This window comes from Mytilus trossulus, unplaced genomic scaffold, assembly GCF_036588685.1.
Source record: "Mytilus trossulus isolate FHL-02 unplaced genomic scaffold, PNRI_Mtr1.1.1.hap1 h1tg000050l__unscaffolded, whole genome shotgun sequence".
Lineage (NCBI taxonomy): Eukaryota > Metazoa > Mollusca > Bivalvia > Mytilida > Mytilidae > Mytilus > Mytilus trossulus.
In genome coordinates this window covers 1,739,776-1,761,780 of record NW_026963292.1, presented here as the reverse complement: position 1 = coordinate 1,761,780, position 22,005 = coordinate 1,739,776, and the positions used below count along the sequence as shown (strand labels likewise).

The window sequence follows — 22,005 nt, the reverse complement described above, 5'->3', positions numbered from 1 at the left end:
AGGACTTTACACTGAACACAGTCCATCTGTAATAAAAGTAATAGTATTCCATGCTGAATTATTGGTTTATTCATTCGCTAGTTCCAAAGTCTCAAGAGTTAGTTTTCACCAGAGTTCCAGTGTCAGAGTTCTCATTGCTATTCAGAGCAATCATTCGTTGTGTGATCAGGTGCATCACACAATTTCAGTTACAAGAGGCCATTCATTCAGGCTCTTGTTACACAACCTAGAAGTCGCCCTTATTTCCCCGGTGACAGATATCAGGATACCAGGAAGGGTAAACAGATCCTGCTCCAAATGTGGCACTCTGCGTTCTTAAAATTTCAAAATGAAACACAAATTAACTTGCCTATTTTAAATAAAGGTAAATAGTAATTATGAATATACATACAATTCTCCTTACATAAATCCGTTATCGACCTTAAACGTGCTCATTTATTCACTTTTGGTATGCATTTAAAGTAAACTTTAATTAAAATTCTGTAATCGCTCCATTTATTTAAAGTTCACAATAGTAGTATTACAAAAACTATTTAGTTGATTTATTCTTTTCAATTTAAATAAACAACCAGTTCTTTTTGTAAAAAACATATATAATTTCACGTCCCATCACGCATTCACAATTTCCTCAATCATAACCGATCCCCTCACGCATAAAATAATGAAAAAATGTACTTTTGAGATTTAATAAGACGTCAATCAACACCGGACAGCGTACACGCCGCTAAAAACGTCATTCATACCCATTGACCGAAAAAAAAAACACGAAATTTTATCCTGTAAGTCAATTAAAATAACCATTTCAGAATACAAATTTCATTTTTTAATGCAATTTCTCGTGCCGCAACTAATTTTGTAGGAGTTTAGCCCGACGTACAATAATGAATTATACATGTTTCTCTTCGTTAAAGTGTTCACCACGGCATTGCATTCTCCGATTTTCAATATTATGATCAGTTGAATAAAAAAATTTAGAAATGTATATACTTTTTGAAGCGGTGATAATTACTCCATTCCAGCACAACCGGAAGATACTCTCACGGTTTTCATTGCAGAACCAAATGTTATGCGTGTGTAGATTACCAGCCGTGAAAGCAGTAGTTGCTTTTATAATATCTTTTATATGGGAAAGTCAATTGATAGGACCTATTTGATGCATACAAATGAGACAACAATCAAAAACTATTCAATCAATCAAAAAACACATGCAATTTCATATTTTTGTGGGAAAAAAGGTATTTAGCCAAACATGTCTTGAAGTTCAACACGTCCAATAATTGCTCAAACTAACCAAAAGACTTTTATTCATAGTTCTATAAACAAACAATGAATTTTGCGAAAGGACTTAATGCTTTACAGCCTTTTTCAACAAGCACATTCGCAAGATACCAGCCTAGAATCAGACATATTCCCTTACATGTGCATGGTAACATTATTCTTAATGAATATGACAAGTTTGATCTTAATGGGGCTCGCGGGTGTAAATATTTTTTTTATTTCATATAGGATTTCGCTATATTTTTCTAAAAATGAACTTTATCTTATACTTAATAGAAAAACGAAATAAAACAATGGGGTCACTGTTGATTCACACTCACACTCTGCCTTTGAAAGAAGCATACATTTTTGTTAATGTCCTTTTTTCTGTTGAACTAATAGGAGAAATATTGGTAATATCGAAACAAAAAAAGAACTAAATTACAAAAATGGCTTAAATTTTACATTTATTTAGTTAATGTACAGCTTATTCGAAAAAACAATAAAATATATAAGTCACCGATCAGTGATATTCCAATCTTAATGCCAAAAAATGGCATTTTTGCACCAAAGTGAGATAATTTGTAGCTTTTTCAATGACATCTAAATTTTAAAAGTAGCGTTGGGCCAACACGTATTGATTTTTTGGAATAATTTTTGTACCATATGATAAAGTAACAACTACTCAATGTAATTAATAAAAAAAATTAAAAAAAAAATGTTTTATTTTTTTCTGAAAATCTTATACCCGCGATCCTCCTTAATACTTAATGGTGCATGGATTAAAGCAAAGCTGAGCATATTATGTTTCAATTCATTATTGATATGGCCTTCGATGATTTTTGAGTGCTTCTTTACATTTGACAGTTTTAGTGGATCCTGCATTTAGTTGCAGAAAAAAAATGTGAGTCATTTTGTGTGTTTCAATGCACTATTTTCATTTTTTGCTGGTCCTCTTTACTAATAGAAAATTTAAGATCACATGGTAGCTACAGCCTGTAAACGGAGAAAAAAAGTAAATATTTGATTGGTTTACTTCAGGTATTGGTTTTTATCTTAAATGCAATCAAATGTAATATGCGAGACATTTTAAAACTTTACTCATGCCATTTTTTTTTTTTTATTTGAGAATAATTTTGTGGTTCCATATTCAACATAGACTAATAGGGGGATATAATTGTGTAACTACGCCTATGATTTAGTACATCATAATCTGTTTAAAATATAATACAAATAGAAGGAAAACAATCCAACAACACACCGTAATCAAAATTACCTCAATCAAGTTCATACTTTGAGAGAAAAAAGTATCTAGCAAAATATGTCTTCATTTATTACTCCGGCAAAACAATCAAAATACTCAAACCCTCATGATTTTAAGGCAATACATCTACCATTGTCTACACAAGTGGTGAATATTAGGAAATAAAAGAATGCTTTTGATGAAGGTATATGACAGAGGGCAATAGCTCTTCGACTTACATTCAATTGTATTCAATAATACATTAACTGTTTTCAATACTTCATGTATGCTTGTTATATGAAACATGTTTATCAAAATATTAAACGGTGGAAATAAAATATGCAAAGGTGAATAAAGAAAACATGTAAAAAAAAAATAGGCGCTTTAGATAAAGAGCAGTTGCTGTGCAAGTGATTAATGTATTGGTCCAGAGATGGTCAAAAAGGAATTTCAACATTCAGATGTTAAAAGAATAGCTTCTAATTTATATGATTCAGTTTTCCTTAATATAATTAATAAAAGCAATTACAAATATAAATATCAATTTATACCAACTAAAAAGTACCTTTGTCTTATACTCGGATTCAATTATACATGTATTCCAAGTTTCATCATTTGCAATTTTGCGACACTTTTATGCGCTGTATCACAATCAGAAAAAAATGGTAATTGCTTTTTTTCGGCGTCTAACCCCTTATAATAATACTTTTTACCTTTTGCTATATCCTTATAAAAACAAAAAGATATAAGTGAAAGGGAATAATATGCGTCGTAATACTTCTTATCACATTGTGGTGCAACATCTAAATATTGATGAATCAATTTAATAGCCTTTTCTGGGTCCTTGCTACAATGCCACCATGCAACACCAAATAAAGACTCAAGGTCTCCATTGTTAATATTATATGCTTTCTGAAAGGAATCGATTGCACGGATTCTTTGGTTTGTAATAGTATAGAGCGAGCCTAAACAGTTAAACGATGCTGCAAGAATTTGACGTCGAATATCTGAAGTATTATCAGCTTTCTCAGCTTTCATTGCAAATATTTCAAATGTTCGAATAGCTATTTGTAAACCTTTAAATTTCGATAATTCACTTCCATTTCCACTTTGATGTGATCGACGGACAAAGACATTTTGACAATATTCCGACAATATGTCATCTGGCCTGTGTTGCATGTACTGATCTATAAGATTAAATACATTTGCATGAGGCTTGAAATGTTCGTAGCAGCTTTGATCGAGCATATACGCCTCAGCATAACCATGAAAAGCAGACTGCAGAAAATCACAGTCACTGTCTGTTTCCACTTCGAATTTGGTATATTTACTTAGTCTCGACTTGGCTTCATTAAACATTTCAAATGCAGTCAAATACTTTTTGCCGGTTGGCGAGTTTAGACAAGCCGATATCTGACTTTGTTTGAAATGAGCATGATTACGGACCTTACTTTCATACATTTTTGTTGGATCATGTCCCTGTTGAATATACTTTAACATAAAATCTTGAATGGGTGACGATTCTTCCATTATTGGTGTTGGTATATGAAAGCTGTTGATCTTGGAAATCACTAGAATGAAATCAAAATGATTTACAGAAACAGAATTATGACATAAACAAATGGAAGTTACTTAATATCAAAAATAGAGTATAAAATTGAGAATGAAAAATGGTAATGTGTCAAAGAGAAACAACCCGGCCATAGAAGAACAGACAACAGAAGCAGGTCACCAACAGGTCTTTAATGCACCCGGAGGCGTCCTTCAGCTGGCCACTTTGATATGAGTCTTATGTAGACGAAATGCGCGTCTGGCGTACTAAATTATAATCCTGGTACCTTTGATAACTATCCCTAAACAATATTTATACTAGTTCAGTGATAATGAACGCCATACTTAACTCAAAATTGTACACAAGAAACTAAAATTAAAAATAATACAAAACTAACAAAGACCAGAGGCTCCTGACTTGGGACAGGGGCAAAAATGCGGCGGGGTTAAACATGTTTATAAGATCTCAACCCTCTCACTATACCTCTAGCCAATGTAGAAAAGTAAATGCATAACAATACGCACATACAATTCAGTTCAAGAGAATTCCGACTCTGATGTCAGAAGGTGTAACAAAAACAAATAAACAAAATGACAATAATACATAAATAACAACAGACTACTAGCACTTACTGACATGCTAGCTCCAACCTTTAATTAAAGTGATTGAAAGATTATGTCATCATCATATGAATATTATGTACAATCCTTACCGTTAGGGGTTTAGTATCATACCATCATAACATATATGAAAAGAACATGACCCGTGTCATGCCAAGAACTGGTTTTTAAAAATAAATGTGCTTAGTTCCGATGCAAATACCCTATAAGTTAATCAATATTAACGCCAAAATATGCAATCTTTAATAACCTGACAACAGTATCGTAACTATAACCCTTCTTAATTAGTCTATTTAAATGTTGTGTTAGCTTCTGAGTTGAATGCTGACATTTTTGTGCTTTTTAAAGAATATTTCCATAAAAATTTCGATGTGAAATACCTGAACGAATAAGTCTGCATGTTGAGCTATATTTACAAATAATAGTCTTATTCCGATGATAAAATTTAGTAAATGTTTTGACAAGTTTGTGATATCGAAAACCATGGTGTAATCATTGTTCAGTAATACATAAATATCTCTCGTTAAAATCTAAAACATTGTTACATACACGAGCGAATCGTACAAGTTGAGATATATAATAAACACCGTAATATGATGACAAGGGAACGTCACCATCTAATAATGAATAATTAACGATAGGAAATGAAAAATCATCTCTTTTATCATTAATTTGAGTATTAAGCTTTCCGTTAATGATATAGATATCAAGATCGAGGAAAGGGCAGGAGTCATTGTTATTATTAGCTTTAAGTTCAACAGGATAAATACTGAAGTCATTATTGAGAGCAAAACATATCATCCAAATATCTAAAAGTATTATTAAATTTGTCTATCAGATGTTCTTTTGATGGGTCTTTGCTGATTTTTGTCATACAATGTAACTCATAGCAATACAAAAACAGGTCCGCAATAAGTGGCGCACAGTTAATCCCCATTAAAATTCTGATAACCTGACGATATACGGAATTTTTAAAGCGACTAAAAATTATATATCTAGTAAAATTCAAGGGCATATAAAGTTTCGAAGCATGTCCAATTGACATAGTTTATTTGGTTATTTCTTATAAAAAATGACCTAAAAGAGTTTTACACAAATAAGGCCGTAATTTTTTCTCGTTTGAATTATTTTACATTGTCTTACCGGGGCCTTTTATAGCTGACTATGCGGTATGATCTTTGCTCATTGTTGAAGGTCGTACAGTGACCTATAGTTATTAATTTCTGTGTCATTTTGGTCTTTAGTGGATAGTTGTCTCATTGGCAACCATACCACGTCTTCTTTTTTATATTTTTAAATGCCGAATTAATTAGGTGTGTGAATTGTTTCATATTGTGAATGTAAAACAATGTGAGTGTATTTAAAACTAGAGGCTCTAAAGAGCCTGTGTCGGTCACCTTGGTATATGTGAATTTCAAACAAAAGGAGCAGATAGATTCATGACAAAATTGTGTTTTGGTGATGGTGATGTGTTTGTACATCTTACTTTACTGAACATGCTTGCTGCTTACAATTATCTCTATCTATAATGAACTTGGCCAAAAAGTTTCAGTGGAAAATGTAAGTAAAAAATTATAAATTTTATGAAAATTGTTGAAAATTTACTATAAAGGACAATTACTCCTTAGGGGGTCAATTAACCATTTCAGTCATGTTGACTTATTTGTAAATCTTACTTTTCTGAACATTAATGCTGTTTACATGTTATCTCTATCTATAGTAGTATTCAAGATAATAACCAAAAACAGCAAAATTTCCTTAAAAGTACCTATTTAGGGGCAGCAACCCAACAACGGATTGTCCGATTCATCTGAAAATTAAAGGGCAGATAGATGTTGACCTGATAAACAATTTTACTCCAGTCAGATTTCCTCTAAATGATTTGGTTTAATGAGTTGTAAGCTAAAAACTGCATTTTATACCTATGTTCGATTTTAGCCGTTGCGGCCATCGTGGTTGGATGACCGGGTCAGCGGACACATTTTAAGTTAGATACCCTAATGATGATTGTGGCCAAGTTTGGATTAATTTGGCCCAGTAGTTTCAGAGATGAAGTTTTTTGTAAAAGATTACTAAGATTTACGAAAAATGGTTAAAAATTTACTATAAAGGGCAATGACTCCTAAAGGGATCAACTGACCGCTTCGATCATGTTAACTTTTTTGTAAATCTTACTTTGCTGAACATTATTGCTGTTTACAGTTTATCACTATCTATAATAAAATTCAAGATAATAAACCAAAATAGTAAAATGTCCATAAAATTACCAATTCAGGGTCAGCAACCCAAAAACGGGTTGTCCGATTCATCTGAAAATTTAAGGGCAGATAGATCTTGACCTGATGAACAATTTAACCCCGTCAGATTTATACGCCGTCATAAGCCAAAAACCGCATTTTACCCCTATGTTCTATTTTTAGCCATGGCGGCCATCTTGATTGGTTGACCGGGTCACCGGACACATTTCTTAAACTAAATACCCCAATGATGATTGTGGCCAAGTTTGGTAAAATTTGGCCATGTAGTTTCAGAGGAGAAGATTTTTGTAAAAGTTAACGACGACGGACGCAGGACGACGACGACGACGAAGGACGCCGGACGCCAAGTGATGGGAAAAGCTCACTTGGCCTTTTGAGCTAAAAACTACATGACAAACATGAACCAACGACAACCACTGAACTACAGGCACCTGGTATGGGACAGGCAAAATGAGGAATATGACGGGGTTAAACATGTTGGTTGGCGATCCATCCTCCCCTATTAATGGACAGTATTGTAACAGCACAACTATCAACATCGGTTCAAACTTGCTCAACTGGTCAGATGCAAAGAAATAGAAATTCATAAAAACAAACACAGAGTAGACTTGGCTTGGTAATTATAAATCCAAAGACAAACTCACAGATCTGAGAGTACTAGCAGTTACTGTCAGCTAAATAAAATCCAATCACAACTAATAAAAACCAATCATGTATCTTAGATTGTTTGTTTTCTCTGTTTTTATAGTGATAAAGATTATAACAGATGAATGTCAATGTAATGGAATTGTGTCAATCTGTCATTCACTGAGTGGTTACGCTAGCTATAGAAAACATAATTGAATCTATCCAACTGTTTCTACATGAGAAAATGTCTGTACCAAGTATAGCATATGACAGGTGTTTTCCATTCTTTTTATGTGTTTGAGCTTTTGATTTTGTCATTTGCTAAAAAAAACTTTTTTGAACCTTGGAGTTCAGTTTTTGTTGTTTTTTTTTTTTTATTTTATTTATGTTAACCATCATGTATTTTGTTTATAAAAGAACACCACGGCCTATAATAACAAGTTTTCCTACCATAAACAGTCATAATAAAGTAAAAGATGAGCTTACGTTCATTTATCCTTGTATTAAAGGTGATATACAAAAATATTATATTTTTTTTTAGACAGTATAGAATCTTTCGCCATCTTGGAGTGTAAATTACAGACATTATAGCTTCATTGTTAAAGCAAAAACGGTACAAGTTTTACTGCACCCGGCCTTGGAGGCATAAAACTTTACTCAGTGCTCTGAGCACAAAAATCATGCTCGAAACATGAAATCCAGCAATTTGATTGGTTGATTTTCGAGTCCGTGAGGCCAGTTGTGTATTTTGATGGATTTTCAAAGAAGGAATTTTCATATAAATCATCATATTAAACTGAGTTTATAATATAAATAATGGTATTCTTATTATTATTCCAGTGGTAGTTTTTACAAGGAGGAGGGTACTATACTATTTTACTAAATGCAAATTTCGACAACACATATCAAAATATTTCAATATCAAAATCTCATTAAAAAGTTTAAGATCTTATAACGCAAAAAGGCTTTAGAGTAAACTTGAAGGTGAATCAATAAGTTATCAGATATATTTTTTACGAAATATACAATTTTGTATAAGAGAATTTAAATAAAACAATATCTATACTTTCATGTCAAAACAAAACAATATACGATTTGTGTCTAACATCAAAATTATTCCATAGTGTCTTTGATTTGAACATGTTGAAGATGAAAATATTGATTCTATAAGCTACATTTATCGGAGGATGACTAAGTGCAATAAAATGACAGAAAATGCAGTAAAATTGTAAATTGAGCAAATTCATGACCGTTTAGTTTCAACAACATTAACGGTAACAATGTTTCCCGTATGTGCATAAAAAGAATAATATCTATAGATTTTTTAATCTGTTTATTAGCAAAAACTTATTTTGGGTGTTACATGTAATATAGGTAAGTTTAGCAAATGTTCTTAAAACTGATATAAGCCTTATTAGCTAACAATCTCCAAATCTCGATTGCGGTGTCACTTTTATGACGCCAGAGTCAAAATGACTCAACAAGGCTTTTATAATCAATTTCAAAAAAGACTTTTCTTCGATAGATAAAACAAATATGATTGACAAGAATCTTTTTTTTTTTTTAATTTTCTGTGAATTTACATAAAAGTCCTTACTCCATTTGTTATAAACTTTAAAATTGTTTAGATAAAACAGCGAAACAAATGACAAATAAACTCATCATAGATACCAGGACTAAATTTAGTATACACGCCAGACGCGCGTTTCGCCTACAAAAGACTCATCAGTGACGCTCGAATCCAAAAAATTTAAAAAGGCCAAATAAAGTACGAAGTTGAAGAGCATTGAGGACCAAAATTCCTAAAAGTTTTGTCAAATACGGCTTAGGTCATATATGCCTGAGGTAGAAAATAAGTGCACATAAAAGCAAAGTTATACATAGTGTTATTTTGTTGTACACGTCTATCTCGTAGCAATACACAATTATGACAACGCGTATGTTATCTTTTTTTATCTATCACATTTCATGGAGGGAAATAAGTTCAAGTTAAAGTTCATTAGAAATGGATAAAATTAATCACACATACTTGACTGATTAAAATTCTGCGTTATCTTACAATTACCCGTTATGTATAGTGTCTGGCTAAGATTGTGGTTTTTCGAGAGATTTGATCGGGGTATTTGCGAGTGTGATATTTTTTTTCAAGTGAATATGATTAAAACATGTAAATAAACAGACTTCCCTTCTGGTATAACGCGAAACAAAATGCTACAACCGTATATAGTTGATTATAGAAGGTAAATTAGTAATTTTGACAAACAGATATTACCAAACATTAATCATTGTGTTCCAAAAACGGTAAATATAGGCTTAACCATAAAAATGGAACTAGGGAGTATGACCAACTTCCACTACACATTAAAGGCTTCGTATTTTAATCCAGTACGTAAAATCAAAACAAAATGTATGTTATAACTTCTGGGAAGCATAAGCTGTTGGAATTTATAACGTACAGCATGCTTTGATTTCATTTGATATGGCTTTTTTTATGGAACCACACGTTACAGTTGAAGACAAAACGACAAAACATTGCCCAAAAATGGTAGTCGCATGACTGTCATTGTTGGTTTAAGAAATGGGGTCAAACCGGGGTCAGCTTTCCGACTGTTAATGTCAATTATAAGTATCAAATAAACAAATTTTAGATAGAATTGTTGAACAACACAATTTTGCAGTCTAATTGTGTAACTGTTTTCGCATAAACATATTATTACAAACTTCCATCATCATGTTTGCGCATTGTCTCGAAGATGTATCGTAAGGTGGATAAAACGGTAACTGCTTTTTTTCGGCGTCTTGTGCCTTGTTGTAATATTCTTTAAATTTTGGAATATCCCTCTTAGATGTGAGATATATAACTGCTAGTGAATAAAACGCATCATAGTACTTCTTGTCACATTCTGGTGCGACATCTAAATATTTATGGAACAAATTAATGGCTTCATCTGGGTTCTCCTCCTTTTGCCACCACGCAACGCCAAATAGAGAGTCATAATCGTTATTGTCAGTATCATATGCTTTCTGAAAGGAATCAACTGCACGAAATCCCTGGTCTGTTATAGCATAAAACGAACCTAACGTGTTGTACAATTTAGAAAGAATTTGATGTTTAATATTTGATGTTGTAGTAGCTTCCCTTACTTTCATTGCAAAAACTTCCGTTGTACGAATAGCTATGTGTAAATGATTAAATTTAGACAACGCAGATTCATTTTGTTCATCAATTTCTGAACGATAGGCAAAAATGGTCTTGCAGTATTCTGATAATACATCTTCAGGTCTATGTTTAAGATATTGATCTAAAAGATCAGATGCATTTTTGGGAGGTCTGAATTCACCAAACCAGATAGTATCAGACATTTCTCCATAAGCATAGCTATGAAAAGCTGGTTGCAGGAAATCACAGTCATCGTCAGTATCCACTTTAGGTTTTGTATATCGACATAGGATTGATTGTCCTTTCTTGAACATTTCATGTGCAGTCTTGTATTTTTGGGCGGTAGGAGAGTTTCGGAAGGTGGATATCATATCATTTGTTAAGTCTGCATGCCATCTCTGGTACACACTTGCTGGATCGTGGTTTTGTTGGACACATGTTTCTAGTATACGCTTAAATTGTGAAAATTCTGCCATTCTTGATTTCATCTGCTTTTCAATATCTGTGCAAACTGTTGATGTCAGGCATCAGACTGAACTGTAATTGAAATAAGGTGTTAACAAGATAAGTTACACAAATGACGGTAAAGAGTGTTGTATACTTTTTGAATGGGAGAGTGGAATAGTAGGTTTATTGTCCCTGAGGTTTAACTATTGCCGTGAGACGTAGCTGATGGGAAAAGTTGTATTCAAGGGGACAATATAAACTTATTATTCCACGAATAGCCAGTCAGTAAGTGTTAAATTATATCGAAAAAGATAACAGAAAATGATTGGCGGGGATAAATCAACTATCGTCATATAAAAATCAGAAACAAAGCCATACTGTGTAACGTTTACTTCATTAACTGTCTAAAATGTTAGAATATATACATCCTGCACTGACGTCAACTTTAGATACAATAGGTAAAACGAGACGTAGTAACTACCGTGGTGTTTTTAAGATCCCCCAATCCCGTAGCTGCATTTGAAATTCCTATAAAAAATAATGACATTTGGGGTTAAATAGTTACATAGAGGTGCAATAGTTGCAAACTATTGGCCTGACCATTAGTTCAAAACTTGCAATTTGAAAAAAAGTGAAAATATTGTGTAATTATTTCATTCAGAAAATGATACCTGGGGTAAAATAAAAGAAAAATATCAAATTCCAAGGCAAATCCAAAAAGATTTTACAGGTCTATAAACCTGTAATAAGCAATCGCTCATAGATAACCAACAGACTAATTGAATCAACTGCCATATTCCTGACTTATGCATGTGTTGGTTAAAATAGTTTTTATATGTAGCTTAAAGTCTCACTTGAATAACAGTTGTTTTAGTGCCATTATATTGACCAGATTAAGTGAGTAACTTATACACTTACTTCACTAAAGGGACATGAGTATGCCCATAACTTACTTACATGACATCAAAAATATCAATTAGTCAAATAATAACATCAAAAACAACACAATGTGTGGTGATGTTACATCTCGTTTATATCAAACACTTTCTCAATAAGATAAAACAAAATCAATAATATAATAATTTGAGGATTTTTTTTAGAAGAATGTATTGCCAGAATATTTTATCTTTCTTATACATTTCAAACTGCAAAGTTTTTATAAATCTTTCTCTAATTCTATGGTAATGTATACCTTTTTTAGAATATGATTGGATGGATTTAAGGGTCATAACCTTTACAAAGTCAATCGTAGATTATCGGATTTATCTAATCTCGAAAGTTAAAATTGATAATTAAACTATCTAGATTGGATAGATCCGATAATCCACTAGTATCAATGTAAGAACCTATATTCAATCATTTAACTGTTATGTCTAGACATCGAATAAGCTATAAAAACATACTCCTCTAAATTATTAAATAAGTTATGTTTCATCATACAATACGTGTTATATTCATAAAAGATCAGAAAAATCCAAAGGCATACATTCAGGAGACTGAAAAGTCACCTATGCAGGGGAAATTTTACAATTGGAGGTGGCGGTATATATACACATGGAAAAAAGTATTGCAACACCAAATTGAAATTGAAATTAAAAAAACGCTTTTTATTTTTTTGTGATATAATTTGGTAAAGTAAAACTAGTTAAACATTATTTAAGTATCACCTGAGTTTAATCAATAAATATCGACTCGATAAGTTTTTATCTGCACATGCAGCTACTGTACCCGTAAACAGCAAAACAGCTGTTTTTTCATCATTGTTTAAATTTTCAACACTTTAAATAACCAGGTTTTAAAAGTTATGTGACTGACACCTTGTAATGGGTCCTTGACAACTCTTAACTGCAGCAAGATGGCAGATTATCAGCATAAGAGAAGCAGGGATGTCGCTGTAACAACTACACGTATTGTTGGTCACCACCATTCCAGTACTATAAGTCGTTTTGAGAATAAAAATCAGGCAATAAACGCTGTTAAAGACCTTCCGAGATAATAAAGACCCCCTATACCATTTGATAGGGAAAATCAAGCATAATGAAGGTTGGTCAAACTGAAACCCATTGCATACAAGACAACCCTAAAAAGAGAGTGTTGGCCATACAGGAGACTTTTAACAAGAACTGTTTGAGATCGACTCATCGCTACTGGTTATCGTGCGATAAGACCATTTCAGAGACCTTTGCTAACTAACTGAAACACAGTTTTCCGTATCCAATGTAGTGCAGAGCTCTCGCCAAAGTTGAAAATTAGCATCGTGGAGGAAAATCCAATGTTCAAATGGAATTCGGTTCATTTTCCATGGCCCGATCGCAGCCCGGATTTGAACCATATCGAGCATATATGGGACACTATTGGGCGAAAGTGCAAAAAAGGACACTCCAGCTCAAACACATCATAAAATAAACAATGCCCTTCATCAGAAATGGTTGCTGCTACCTTAGCAACAAAATAGCCGATTTATGGCAGGAATCAGAAGACGTTTAGATGCGGTTATCCATTTGAATGGAGACTGCGCACAAAGTACTAATTCTTTGGCGTATAACGATCAACCATGATGTGAACAGTCATTTGAAGATTAATTTTGAAATGTCTGATATTGTAAAGTTCGAATACAGTAAAAGTTGTACAATGTATTTTTTTGCTATTAAAATTGTGGTTATATAAATCTTTTTTTTCCCAAACATTTTGTGTTCGTTTCAATGCTTATGTTATCATAAACTATGTTTCAATAACATTATACACATATTTTATTATAATTCATCCACAAAAAGAGGCTGACTTTTCAAGTTTCAAAAAATCAAGGTGTTGCAATACTTTTTTCCATGTGTATATGTAATACTCAAATACAAATCATATAAACATCGTAAAGAGGCATTGTAAAAAAATGATGAGGGGATACAAAAGGATAAGAAAACAGCATAAGGAAACAGAGATCACCCAACACAATGACTAGAGAAGAAAATAACACAGAATGGGAATCAAGTGGGTCTCATTGGGGTCTAAGTGTGACTCGGGTTTGCCGGTTTTTTTTTTGTAAGCGTGAAAGTCAAATTATTGTGCCTTGAAAACAGGAAATGATGTCTAGCTGGACGCGGGAAATTACCAAAAAATTAGAATTGCTTACGAACACAGTGTAAGCGGGATACGGGAGCGTGGCAACATAGTAAGCGTGTCCCGGATCGGAACCCCCCAATGAGAGTCCCAAACAACAGAGAACAAAACCATACACAGAAATAAAGTTCTAATAACACGAATCCAGCGTACATCTGCATTGGTTAGAAGCCATTTTGTTATTTCTAGTCAAATATGTTGTTAAATTATTTCTATTTGTAAAAGAATTTTCTGTATCATGCACATATATATATATGTTACAGGCATTTTCTAAATTTAGGCATTTTGTAAAATGACTGAATTTTCAGACAATTTATAAAATGCCTTAACTTGATAGGCATTATACAAAATGACTAAAAATGCTTAGTCATTTTGTAAAATGACTGAAATTTTGAAGCAAAATTCAACAAATGGCCTGATCAGTTTCAGGCAATTTGTAAAAGAAGGATATTATTGACAAAAGTGAACAAAAAAACCATATCTTGCAAAGAAAATAACTAATGGTATAGAATTTATTTATTTTTCAAAAAACATCTGGGAAGGTTTGTTTGTCATAAGATATGTTCATTTTTAGTGAAACTACGTAAACTACGTAATCACTTTGTAATTCATATACTGGTACTGAATTAACGATTGTTTTGTCAAAGTGACAGAAAGATTAATTGTTCTATCAATAGAACAAAATTGGCAAAATAATTTTTAGAAATTCTATATTACAAACGGTAAACACTTGTGGCCAATTGTTTTTTTAATTGACCTATTGCTGTTTGTTCGAATTCACTTTCAGTCCAAAATATGGTATGCATTAGACGTGAACAATTTGGTTATAATTTGTTGGGTTATTTCTGTAGGGGATTGACCCGGGTAAGGGGCAGAAAAAGGGGCAGCAATTAAGACTGCCGCTTGCAATTGACGTGTAGGTGTTTTTGGATTATATAGGGATAAAAAAAATCACTTGCAGATAACCCATAAATAATAATAAAAAAGTAGAGTTTTTTACATGTAGAAAGTGTTGCATTGAAATAAAATATAGCAATACACTTAATGTTCCCTTTAAAAAATAATGGGTATTTAAATTTCGTACATCCGCATCGAAATAAACTTTACAATATGTGTTTGCCATACAAGGTTGTGTTTTGTTGTGATGCACATATAATATGTTTGGCAGTGTCATCCCATACATTTTTCAATCAATAGCCTATTGCACATTGTTACTACGTTTTAATTTATGTAGTCCAGTACTAGTATATGAAGTGGAGATGTTTTTGTAAAAGATAACAATTTTTTTAATTGAATATAAAAGGAATAATTCCATAAGGGGAATATTGACAATTTTTGTCATATTGTCTTATTTGTAGATTTTCTGAACGTTAATGTTGTTTACAGTTTATCTCTATAGGCTATATGGTAATATGAAAGATAATAACCAAAAACTGCAAAATTTCCTTAAAACTGCATTCAAAACAAAAATGCATTGCTTTGATAAGCTTCCGCGAGAGACGTATCACCCGGCATGGGCAGATCTGCTTCAGTCCGTGAAAAGCTATAAGCCAAAAGGTACAAGTCAAACTAATCTGATAAAATGCTCATTAATTTTTGGAACCTATGAAAAAGAAGATATTCATGTGTGACATGCATGTGTGCTTATTGTGAACCACAATGATGTCGAAAGTTAAGGGTTTGTCAGTAAAGGTAAAGTAACATCAAAATATTTTATGATTCAGTTTTCTCAAACTTTGGTTAAAGTGCTTTAATCAGGTTTTACGCCAAACAATGTATTTACAAAAAATCAGGACAAATATTGAGTAACAGTTCTGTCATCCAAACATTTTAGAAATGATAAATAACTGTAGAGTTTGTGGATAACTCGGAAAAAATTATTCATGATTATTTAAACTCATTTTCAATTCAGTAATTATCTTAAACAAAACTGCTTGGATGTTCAAAAATTTCAATTGTTTAGTTTTCTTGAAATTTCATTCTTTTAAAGCATTTCAGGCATTTTGTAAAATGCCTTCCAATTTTTCCAGGCATTTTGTAAAATGCCTAGAAAAATCAGTCATTATGTAAAATGACTGAGTCTTGCAGGCATTTTAGAAAATGCCTAAAATTTCCAGTCATTTTACAAAATGACTAAATTTAAAAAATGCCTGTAAAATATATATTCACTTTTTTTCTGTATTTATAACATATGCTTTACCTTAAATACGCCATTGATTCTGTACATACATATATTGTTACTCCGATCGCATATAATTGTTCCAGTTCATGTACATGATCTTTTAAATTTAGTGTGCATTCGGTTTGATATGTTATATACAGTCGATTAATTCTTTTAATATAGAAAACAAAGCAGATAGATCGGATCTGTATGTGTAATGAACTACAAAACTGTATTAATACTTTATTGAATATACATGTAATTCGATACAAAAAAAATATATCTATAATTCAATGTTATAAGTTTTTACTTGCTATACAATAAACTTTAAAATACACAGGAATAATGATAAACAATTTGAGAATATTAATTGAAAAGTTACTTTTTTGCCAGACTTTTAATGGAAATCGAAATCGAAATTATGTATCCAAATTTCAAGGAGTAAAAGAATGACTGAATGTCAATGCATTTGTTGCACTCGGATGCCAATACATGGAAAAGAAAAAGCTGTAGATATTAGGAGAACAAAATATTATTTACCCATTGAAGACAATTTTTACAATTTCAATTTGCGATTATAGTTAGATAACTTATTCTGAACGTTATATAAGAAAATAGTTGCCTTTATTTGTGAAAACCCATTCATTTGATTGTTTGGATAATTAATTAGATATACGCAAATGGTATTGCACTCTATGAACACTGCAGTATGCAACATTATCAAAACATAGGTTTTGGTAACATATTAAAACAAGAGTGCATATCTTTTCTCCCGATATATCATTTTATGATTAAAACTTTTGATATTAGTTTGAGTAAAACAATTATTGCAAAAACTGAACAATATAAAATTAAACAATTTAGAAAAATTAATGCGTGGTCAAATAAATCCTTTCATACAGATAATTACACCTTCCTATTTGAGGTCCGAATAAATATGATCTATGCAGAAAACAATCAATTTTATATCTGGTATTGTAAATAAATATAATAAAATTGATAAATACATAGTCCTGGGATGGTGAAATATCAATTAATTAAAGAAAGGAAAACTTACGTGTTTAACCCCGCCACATTATTTATGTACGCCGTTAGTTTTCTCGTTTGTTCATTGTTGTAGGCCGTATGCTGACCTATAGTTGTTAATGTCTGTGTCATTTTGGTCTCTTGTGGACAGTTGTCTCATTGGTAATCATACCACATCTTTTTTTATATATTAACAGCATTATTGCTGGCAACATGTTTTTTGCTGAAAATAACCAACAACAATTCTTGCTTACAAGATTTTTGTTTTTGGGCAGGCACTTAAATTATGAGCTGGAATTATACATTTCCGAAAACCCTTACCCCTCCACTTACATTAGACATTGGATTGGTTTTTTTTAACAACAATGTTTAAATTCAAATTATTGATTTCGGTTGGATAGTCATAAAACTTTGTACTAAGCACAAATGAAATGGTGATAAGACTAAAGGCACTGTGGAAGAATCTGGCATTTTCTAAAAGCTCTTTCAAGGTATCATGTATATTAATATCATCATAAATACCAGGATTAAATTTTGTAGTTTGTCTACAAAAGACTCACCAGTGACGCTTGAATCGAAAAAAAAGTTAAAAATACCAAATAAACTATAAGGTACGAAGTTGAAGAGCATTAATTATCCCCTTTCTAGTTTTTATCTGATTTTTTTCTAACCTGTATCGTGTGGTTTAATTTATCTTGATTTCTTATAGATAAAACTATTAGTACGTAAAATGTTTTGTTTCCATCTGATATTCTCAATTACGTGGACAATGATGATTATGCCGAAAGACGTCGCATAGAAATAATATATTCTTCTGTAGAAAACTCAAGTCATATAGCGTCTAAAATTTTGAGAAAAACAGATTCACCATCAAATCTCATGGAACAATGATTATCCACTCTGGCTCTCGACAGTAAAATCTTAAATTTTGAATACGCGCGACGAATCCGTATCATTCTCGATGCAGTGGATGAATTTTTATTTATCTGATATTATAGCCTTTATATTATTTTGATAATATGAGGCAAATATCGATATTGACAATCTCAGGAAACTGGCTTAGGAAGCAGCGAAAGATACCAGAGGAACATTCAAAGACATAAATCAAAATTAAACTGACAATTCCATGGCTATATATAAAAAGAAAACAGACGTCAAACAATTGTACACAAAACAAAACATAGAAAAATAAAAACTATGCAACCAGAACATCTTACAAAAACTATGGGTGATCTCATGAGCTCCGGAGGTTTCGCAGATCCTGCTCCACGTGTGACACCAGTCGTATAGCTCATACTAGTACACACCCGGTAATACGTCTAATTATGTAGGTCACATTCGTAAAAGGGAACGAGATTGTTGTTACGACATACTGAACATATCCGCTATCCTTTGTGAAACTGATAATCCTTAATTCCAACCAATTATGTGATGGCGTCCGTAAAATTTAGGAAGTGTCAACAGCAACCATTTATCAATGAAATTATGATAGTAAATACAAGCCCACAATATTGTATCAGTTGTGAGATATATACTATGTATGCAGGCGCTGCTGGAATGTTGCTACATTGAAATGGAAAGTTCATAATTGGCAAGCTCAAATCATCTTTTTTTTTCGTAATGTTTTTTGCTTTAAACCCATCCTCATCCTGTCAATTTCTAGATGTACGTCAAGATATGAAACAGACCTAACTGTACCTATTTTATCCTTTATCTGTAGCTCGAAATATAGATGTGTTCAATATAGTCACAAATGCAATATTCAAAATGTGCATGCAAACATAATCAGGTGTAAGATATGGGTATTTATACTGCGTCACTGATGAGTCTTATGTAGACGAAACGCTCGTGTGGCGAACTAAATTAAAATCCTGGTACCTTTGATAACTATATACTGTTGAGAAAGTTTATTTTATAAAAGAAAAACAGACCAGAAAAATGACAATCAGGAAAAAAAATATCAAATAGAGAGTAAGGCGGTCGAAAATAAAATAAAATGAATTGCATATGGTTAAAAATATTCATTATGCTGCTTTAATATTTAGGATATCAAAATAAAAAAATACTAGTAAAGATCTAGTTTAAACATGCGAAATACACGACAGAATTAAACACAAGCAGATTCATCAACAAATAAACAAATATCGTAATAATCTTACATTCTTTTATTGCAAAACACACTAAAAATCAACCTCAAGTTGTCCCAATTATCACAAAGGTCTTCTTCAATAAATAGACAAATATTATAATACTCATGTATATATGCAATGCAATATTTAAAATGTGTAAGCAAACATAATCAGTTCTATGGAATGAATAATATACTGTTGAGAAAGTTCATTTCAAAAAAGAAAAACAAACCAGAAAAATCACAATCAGAAAAAAATCAAATAGAGAGAACGGGTAGGCGAAAATAAAAGAAAATGAATTTTTAAAATGAAAAATTGAAATAAATTCATGAAATATACTCTTTTATCAATTTCTGCCCCAAAAAAATGATTATTTTACTTTATAATAGTTTTTAAATCTTCAGAAAAGCATCACCAACACGAACATGACGAAGTGCTTTAATTTTTTAATTCTTTATTATCTTCAGACATTTCAGCTCTTCGCGTACCAGTATATATACCTATTCAAGGAAATAATATCTGGATCTTCAATAACACTTTCAAAGACACAACATGGACCGTTCATTGAATTTTCATACAAACGACAATAAAAAATGGCAAAATGATACAAAAGTGTGATTTTTATTAATACAATATATTTATATATAAGAATCATAGCAAAATAATGTGCTTCAAGCAATGCATGTATTCATTTATCCTTTTAAATCACCTTATTTAAGTTTAAATTTGCTTCATATGGGTATTTGTTTATATTACTTTGTGAAATTGTAAGAAAGTTAATTACAAAGTTTTTAAATCAAAACTGGAAAATAACAAAAAATCCATATCAAATAACTACCAAGGTACTTGAAAGCCAGCTCAAGTACTTTACATAAATATCATCAAATGATGTTCTTCTTGCTTTTTGTATTGGTGTTTGGTATATTTTTAATGAACAAAGTCTTGTAGCAAAGTTGTAAACACTGTATTTCGGGGATATAGTGTATCCATCATTTTCGCTATTTTGTGCATTTTTTCTTTGATCTTTTTTTGTGTTAATTTTCATATCATGCTTCTCGCTTGAGATGAAAAAATATCGCTAGAAACTAAGGAGGCCACGTGGCGTTGCTAACGAAACTAACATGAAATTGACAACGTCGTCATAGGTAAAATAGCGATAAACAGATTATCATTGATTATCTCAACTCGATTGCTTTGCTCACTTTCGCTGTACCAGCTCAAGCGAGATAATCAATCTCGTTGAGATGATCAACGATAATCTATAATTATCTAGAGGATACCGCATATTATATTTGTTTCACAGATAAACACATGTGCTACTCGGACATTAGTTTTCGTAAATGTAGTTATTAATTACTTGCAATTGCCTCTAATGTTCGGCAAATCCATAGAACTGAACAATGAAAATGAAACAATGCTAGTCTACTTTCTCAAAGATGCAGTGTACCTTAAATTTACTTTAAATCTATTCTTGTCAGTAAAGGTCTGCTTTGTAAAGCATGATGTTTCAGCTAGCAACTACATCAACACTAGATGCGGACAGGCTCTATAACGGCAATTAAGTTTCAATATACTCTTGAATAAAAAAAAATTGCAAGTTTATTTTCTTTTTGAGATGCCATTTTAAGACGATGACAGTAAATCGACAATTGTTCCTTTCAGAATCATAGGTTAAACATATGAACACTTATCACTGATAATAATTCAAATGAGATCAAATTTCTACCATGTTTGAAAATCCGGGAATTCGTCAGTATGGATGCAAAGAATTTTACCTTTTTGTTTATATGAAGCCCAGCAAAAAATCTTTTTTGACGAAGTTTTATCGCCACCGAGTCTTCCGCATTCACTGCACAAATGATAAAGTTCAGAATGCCTGAATATTAAATTCAATGTTACACTTTGATCATAGAGTGTTAGCGACTTTCTTGGGTCGTATGGTACGTAATGGTGGTCTGATTGAACTTTTACAATGAATTTCTTCGTTGATAACACATCCGGTTTATGCCCTTCACCAATTCCTATGAGCGAGGGATGAAAAATACGTGGTGTATTTGGTTTTGTGTCTTTTATTTGAATTTCTATCGTATAATTGTCAGAAAAGATAGAGCACATATGCTTATGTCTTACCCAGTGATTTTTTTGACAGTCTTTTGAACAGTATTGAGCAATGCGGCATTTACCACATGCTTTCAAAGTTGATGACATTTTATGACACCAGCAACATGTTTTTAACGATTTGACTACATCTCGAGGGGATTGCACTGGTTTATTATTGTTCGATAAGAGGTTTCTGTCTGTTATAAATGGTTGGGTTGAATATACTTTAACTTCATCTATATATTCAGCCTTCACCATGTACGTTGACTCATTTATAGCTACAATAGCTGGTCCGTTATGATCTTTTATTG

The 22,005-nt window shown here is 32.0% G+C and overlaps 1 protein-coding gene across 1 annotated transcript; it reads right to left on the bottom strand.

Moving 5' to 3' along the window:
• Window positions 1-3,733: 3,733 nt before the first annotated feature.
• LOC134699280 (uncharacterized) lies at window positions 3,734-16,533 on the bottom strand. The gene is made up of 3 exons (XM_063560886.1): window positions 16,479-16,533; window positions 9,438-11,254; window positions 3,734-4,071 (listed from the first exon to the last, which is right to left on the bottom strand). The coding sequence occupies exon 2, from the start codon at window positions 11,203-11,205 to the stop codon at window positions 10,237-10,239; it is 969 nt and encodes a 322-aa protein (XP_063416956.1). The 5' UTR covers window positions 11,206-11,254; window positions 16,479-16,533; the 3' UTR covers window positions 3,734-4,071; window positions 9,438-10,236.
• Window positions 16,534-22,005: the final 5,472 nt, after the last annotated feature.

Bases quoted from the DNA above. Each gene is read 5' to 3' on its own strand.
- LOC134699280 (XM_063560886.1), bottom strand. From the start codon at position 11,205: ATGAAATCAAGAATGGCAGAATTTTCACAATTTAAGCGTATACTAGAA.